This window comes from Astatotilapia calliptera, chromosome 13 (assembly GCF_964374335.1).
Source record: "Astatotilapia calliptera chromosome 13, fAstCal68.1, whole genome shotgun sequence".
NCBI lineage: Eukaryota > Metazoa > Chordata > Actinopteri > Cichliformes > Cichlidae > Astatotilapia > Astatotilapia calliptera.
Window position 1 is genome coordinate 10,313,189 of NC_137434.1, and position 6,260 is coordinate 10,319,448.

Here is a 6,260-nt window from a genome sequence, read left to right on the forward strand (position 1 = left end):
TCTCTCTCTCTCTCTGAATCAAATGACGCACTGCCTTAGTAAGCCCACTGAGGGAAAAAACAAACTATGATTCTGACTATATGTTCTAAAACTCATTCATCCCGATTACCTGGCTGACAAATGAACCACCTAAGATGAGTGTGTCATCTCTCACCAGAGCAATCATTCCTCCACAAATAAACCGATCAACACCTGTTTGGGAAACACTTCAAAGTTAAATCCACTGTCACTTTGGGGGTTTGCGGCTTTTGACATGCAGTTGCGGTGTACCCTACAGCTCATGTACAAACACACACACACACACACACTGACTGCAGACTACACAGACTTTTACTACAAGCACAGTAGGTATGGGTGGCTCTAATGAGCCCGAGGCCGTTTAGCTCTTAATGTCTGGTGTAAATGTCCTTCATGTCATTACCGTGCAGAAACAAAAAGTTGTCCTAAAAAACAAAAACAAAACACTCATCTTTTGATTAAGCTGATCTTTTAAGTTTTCCTTCTTTTCTGTCATGCATGTACTGTTACAGCGGTGAATGCTTATATTATATTCAGTATTATTTTTTAAAAAGTCAAGCGTTCTCAGACAGCTTTTTCTACATTTACTGTAGCTCCTACAGACCTCTGGCTGTGAGGACAGCAGCCTAATCCATCTGCCGTTCAAGCCTTTTGTTTGCCAGGGGCAGCAAATCAGAAGAAAGCTGGTTTAAGAGGAGAGTGGCCTTAAAGAAAGATGCACTAAATCAGCTTAGACAGTGGGTGATTCAGGGGCTGTAGCAAGGCTGAGGATGAGATAATAAAGCACGCAAAGCTACTCTAGAAGAGAATTTGGAGTTGGAAATGAGAAGGAATCGGCCCCTTTAAAATAAAACCATTTCCTTGTGAGTGATGCGTAAACACACTGAGAAATAAAACGCTGTTTCTCAACAGAGTGTGGACTGCAGGATATAAGGTAGATCTGAGGGTATGAATGCCCTCAGGGGACACGGGGGAAATAGTAGGATACTGTGCCATCACATTGCTTCGGTTGAGTTAAGGACACTTCAGTGTTTCCAGATGTTGTTGTGCATCTCTTGTCTCGCTATTTTACTGACTGCAGATTTCATGAGCTGGGCACCTTTTAAAAAAACACATGCATTGTTCCAGTTTGGTTTGAGTGATTGTTAAAACACTCCTAACAGGACCTGGAAATAAATACTCTTTGCAGCAGGGATGAAACTTAAAATAATTTATTAACACTGGTTGCACATACAATTTATTAAGATGGATAAGACCATAACATACAAAAAAATAAATAAATAAATACTCCCAGTCTCCCCATAGAATTCAAGTATTGGTTGAGGTGAAATGGAAACAGTCTTCAGAGCCTGTCACACCAGTACTCTGATGTTTCAGTGTAAGAGGGCACGTCGATGTGGAAGACCTGTGGGTCAGACGGAGGAGTCTGAGGAGGGCTGTTGACCCCCGAATCACTGTCGTGCTCAGATTGGTTCAGCTCTGCAGCTGCACTTTTCACTTCCAGCTTCTGGCCTGGAAGTGATTCAGGCGGGGGCGGGGCCTCGGCTTTTGGCGTGATGTTTTGCAAGTGCACCACCTCGCTGTGCTCTTGCGCGCACGGCAGAAGTACCAAAATATCCTTGCGAAATTTGGAGCTCATGCCGAAGTAGATGAGCGGGTTGTAAAAACTGGCAGACTTGGCAAAGAGGCGGGTGATGATACTGGTTGTGCTTGGCACGTGGAAGCCCCAGGCTGACCACATAGACACCACTGCATATGGTGACCAGGCCAGGATGAAAGCAGTGCAGATTACAATGGAAATCTGAAAAGAGACATAAGGAAACTATTGTCAGCACTTGAGTAACGTGAAAGGAGGTTTATGACCGAGCGGGCGCTTTTAAGTAGACCTTTTAAGAGTCCCTTTTTACATTTCTAATCAAGCCTTTCAATAAACCCTCCACAACTAGACTCGACTATTTTCCTTTTGTCCTACCCTTGTGACGTCCCGCTCCATTTTCCTTTGGCGGGCGGTGAGGTAACCGTCAGCTGACATAGCATTCGTGGTTTTCACTGTGTTGATAATGGAGATGTAGGAGAAGAGCATGATCATCACCGGGATGAAAAAGCAGAAGATCAGGATGGATATGATGTAGGACTTGTAAATAGTGGAGTAATTGGCTTTGGACCAGTCCACTTCACAAGTTCCATAACCTCGATCTAAGAAACACGAGATACAAGGTCAGATCACGGCTCTGTTGTCATGTTGCATGAAGTACCGTTAAGTCCGATGCATAAAACAGACCTGTGTAGCTGCCCCAGCCCAGGAGTGGAGCAACAGACCAAAAAATCCCTCCAGTCCAAATGCAGATTAGTGACACAGCAATCGTGTTGATGCTGATACAATGAGCTGCGAGAAGACAGAGCAAGGACAAGTAACATGAGTACAGCCTGCTATTCTCACACCGTGGAACTGACTGCAGGATTGTTTGCAGTTTAAAAACAGTTTAAAGGTCATGATTTTGGCAACAGAAAAAGTTAGATGCAGAATTTTTGACTTGCTATGAATTTTTGTTGAACAATGAAGTCTTTTCTTTTTTAACAGCCTTTGCTGACATCTGCGACTGAAAAGGGCCTCTGTTGATAAAGTGTTCAAGGGAAGAAAATAATAGTTTGTTCTATTTCCAGGCAACGAGCAAACGTCTAATTTAAATATCCCATATTATACGTGCAGAGCAGTTTTCAAGGATTTCAGTGATTTTAATACTGAGCTGTATTTTGCGTATTATCTGCACTGGTTTACCTGCACATTTCATTCTCCTAACTCATTTGCACACAAAAACACATGCAGTGGGGTTTTTTCAGATTTAGATTTAGTATAAGAGCGAAGGTTTTAGCAAACGCAGCTGGTGCCACACCACATTTACCACTAATGTCCATAGTTTAACGGCAAATGTAAAAACACTCAGGTTAACATGAGCAGCCACAAACAATAAAATCCTTTATCCCTCGCCGACAGCAGAAGCAGTTGCTCAACTAAATTTCCAGCATAATTAAGGCATTTTTTAACATCAGTTGCAACCCCCAAAATAGCAAATCTCACTTCAAAATAAGTTAATAATGTCTTTGAGAAATAAAAATGAAACTGCTGGAGACGAGTGGTCGTTATTTCCACAGCTGAAGCCTGTAATGAGCTTTCATTAGCACTAAAAACACCACACTCTCCTGTCAGATAAGAGACTGCTGCTGGAATGCGAGGAAGGCCAAAAGGCTGGGCTAAAGCTGTAAACCTTTGTTTGGATGGCATCCCTTTATGTATCTGGTGATGCTGATCACCGTCAAGGTGTTGATGCTCGCGAGGCCGAAGAGCAGCGTGAAGAAGCCGTCCACCTGGATGGAAAGAGAGAGAGAAAGATGGACTGGTAGTTCCTGATGTCACGTCTTCAAAATATCTGTGAGTGGTCAGTGACGCCTCGGGGTAGAGAGCCAGTGCCTGTCTAATGTCAGACCTTTGTCTGCCGAGTTTGCTTTAGATTTTATCAGATAGAGATGCTTCAGATAAAGAGCTCTTCCTCCCTTTTGGTCAATATGCTCCAGACACAGAGCCTTTCCTCTGATGTAAGCTGTACAGGTTCAATAAGAGGATGCTAAAATGGAAAATCTTTACTGCGTCTGCTAATTTGTAGATATTAACTTATATCACAGGAAAATTTGATTTGACTCTCAAATATGGCAACACATGGAGCTTTGTTGCAGTCAGCCCAATGTTTGGGAATCTTTTAATCACAGCTCTTCTTAAAGGAAATGATGCTACTGTGTTTCAGTCTGGCCCCAACTATGTAACACCCAGCTCCTGCTGTGCCATTTCCAGGTGATGGGGATCAGTTGAGGTCTGATTACTTTCTTGATCTTCCTTAAATGTAATCCTATTACTTCCAAGCATCACGTTTTTTCACCCTCATTTGGCAGAAAACTATCTTACTAACATTGGTATGGTTTTTATTAAGCGTTAATCTTATGTTTCATTTTAGTTCTTATAAAATTTCAGGACCCTTTGCAATAAAAATAGTGGTTTAGTGCAGTTTAGTGCAACTAATCTGTCTTTTATTTGGCTCTCAAGAAGGTGATGTAAACTTTCATAGACCTTTTACACTGCTGCATCATTTCTTCCTCCGAACTTTCCTTCTGTAATGTCACATGATCCTGAGAGGCTCTTTCATATCTAATAATGTCCTGCCCCACCGAGTGTGAAACACGGGGATGAGGCCCAGCTTGCAGCTCGCTCATGTCCCATCACGCTCCATGCAGTAATGTGCTTCTCACATGCCTGTCTCCTTCACCTTTCTATTCTTTTTCTCCACTATTTCTGTCACTTTTTACCTGATTCCCTTATTTACGTCTGAGGCTCCCTGCCTTAGCCCACTTCTCTTGGGGGAAGGTGAAATAAGAGAGGTGGGGTACTTCCCTTCCCAATATTTCTCTTTCACCGGAGATTGGATGACTGAGATATGAGATCATCTCTGTGAGTGTAGGGAAGCCTAAGAGCAGCAGAGCTTGAGTTACAGTATCTCTTTCACTTAGATTTTTAAAGTTTACGTTCTCCAGACTAAAATATATTCTGGTTACACCGGCTTGTTTTTGTATGACTCCTCAGAGACTTCACTCGCTGCAGCACGGAAATCACAATTTCTACCACGCCTGGCTTCGAGCAAGAAAATATCCTGGATGAATTCCAAGCTAAAGTATGACAAATATTTCTTTTCAAGCTGAGGCTGTAGGAAGAGAAAAACACAGAAATGAATGGTTAAATATAAAATCCTGCAATATAAGTGCATGTAGATATAAAATTCAACAAATAGCCACCAAAGCAGCTCTTAACCGTTCACTGTTTGGTTGTTGACAGGTGCCCTACTGCTAGAAGAAAGGCCTCCACAATGGTAATCTTATCACGATTTAACCTCCAGCCCACATGTCTACTAGAATAATCCCTTTCACGTACACACACCCACACGCATATACACCTTACTGTTACACTTCCACAGATTCTTTTAATGTACTTTATTAACTGAGGGCTGGCCAAAGACAGCAGATGCACACGGATGGTTTTTTTGGTGACTCTGCACAGTCATAGCTCCTGCGATAAGACTTGTTGTTCCAAATGTCAGTATTTTGAAGTCTTGTTCGAGTTTGGCTTTTACCTGGCAGGTCCAGATCCAGGTGATCAAATATCCATCATCCTTGAAGATATTGAATATTTCTAGGATTCCCCGGGAGTAGCCGAATATTGAAATGCTGGCATCAGAGATTGCGAGGTTTAAGGTGAGCAAATCGGTTGATTGAAGTGTGGCCCGCTGCCTGTACAGGACAAACATCACTAAACTGTTTCCAAACCAGGACAGCCATCCTGCAGGGAGGGAAGCACACAGAATATTCAGGGGATACCTAATTAACCACATAGCATAGGATACTAAATCTTATGGTAGCATATGACATTGTATGGTGTTTTATTTTATTATATTTTATCATATTGTATCATATGTAGTAGTATAGTACTATTAGATAATATGTTACATACAGTATAGGAACATGTACGTATGTATCATTGCTGTTAGTTCTGGATCTCATCCTGAAGTGACTCCAATAGTGTGAATAACCCGTGAAGCTCAGAGTTAAACCCTTTTACTCTGTAGTCAGATAACAAGCCAACAGGGTCCCTTTCTTTTTATATCTCAGACTCTGTGTTACACAAAATCTCTCGACTATCTTAGCTGGCACGGTCCAAACCAAACTGTGGGTGTCAGCTGTGGACTGGCCTTTGGAAACAAGAGTCGGTTTTGTTCTTGACACTTGAATAATGTGTGACTCTTTCATGCGAATGTAGGAAATACAGTATATCAAGCAATACTGACACAGTAGCATAACGTACAATCCAAGTAAACATATTTCATCTGCAAACAATACACATAATGCAAAAAATAAACATTGCATTCTAGCGTATGGTGGTTTACTTACCCAGCACTAACAGGTAGACTCCAATGATGGTCTGTCCTTGATCAGACAGAGGAGGGTCTGTATGCAGGGTGCTCAGGTTATTATTCCTCCATGGAATATTCACCACCTTCAGAGTGAAAGCCTTCAGCGTCAGCTCCATGGCCTGAATTTCGATGCCTATGCATGAATTCTTTCTGTCCTCTTCAAAATCCCTGCTCTCCTCTGCTTTCAGTAGACACTGCAGTGACACACGAGCAGGGATGACCGGTCAGTTC

At 42.2% G+C, this 6,260-nt stretch overlaps 1 protein-coding gene across 1 annotated transcript; it reads right to left on the reverse strand.

Annotated features, from left to right (window-relative positions):
* Positions 1–1,213: 1,213 nt before the first annotated feature.
* On the reverse strand, positions 1,214–6,260 carry LOC113034485 (visual pigment-like receptor peropsin). Its single transcript, XM_026189018.2, has 6 exons — positions 6,007–6,260; positions 5,193–5,398; positions 3,285–3,384; positions 2,300–2,404; positions 1,991–2,214; positions 1,214–1,819 (listed from the first exon to the last, which is right to left on the reverse strand). Exons 1-6 carry the CDS (start codon positions 6,143–6,145, stop codon positions 1,361–1,363), a joined length of 1,233 nt encoding a protein of 410 aa, XP_026044803.1. The 5' UTR covers positions 6,146–6,260; the 3' UTR covers positions 1,214–1,360.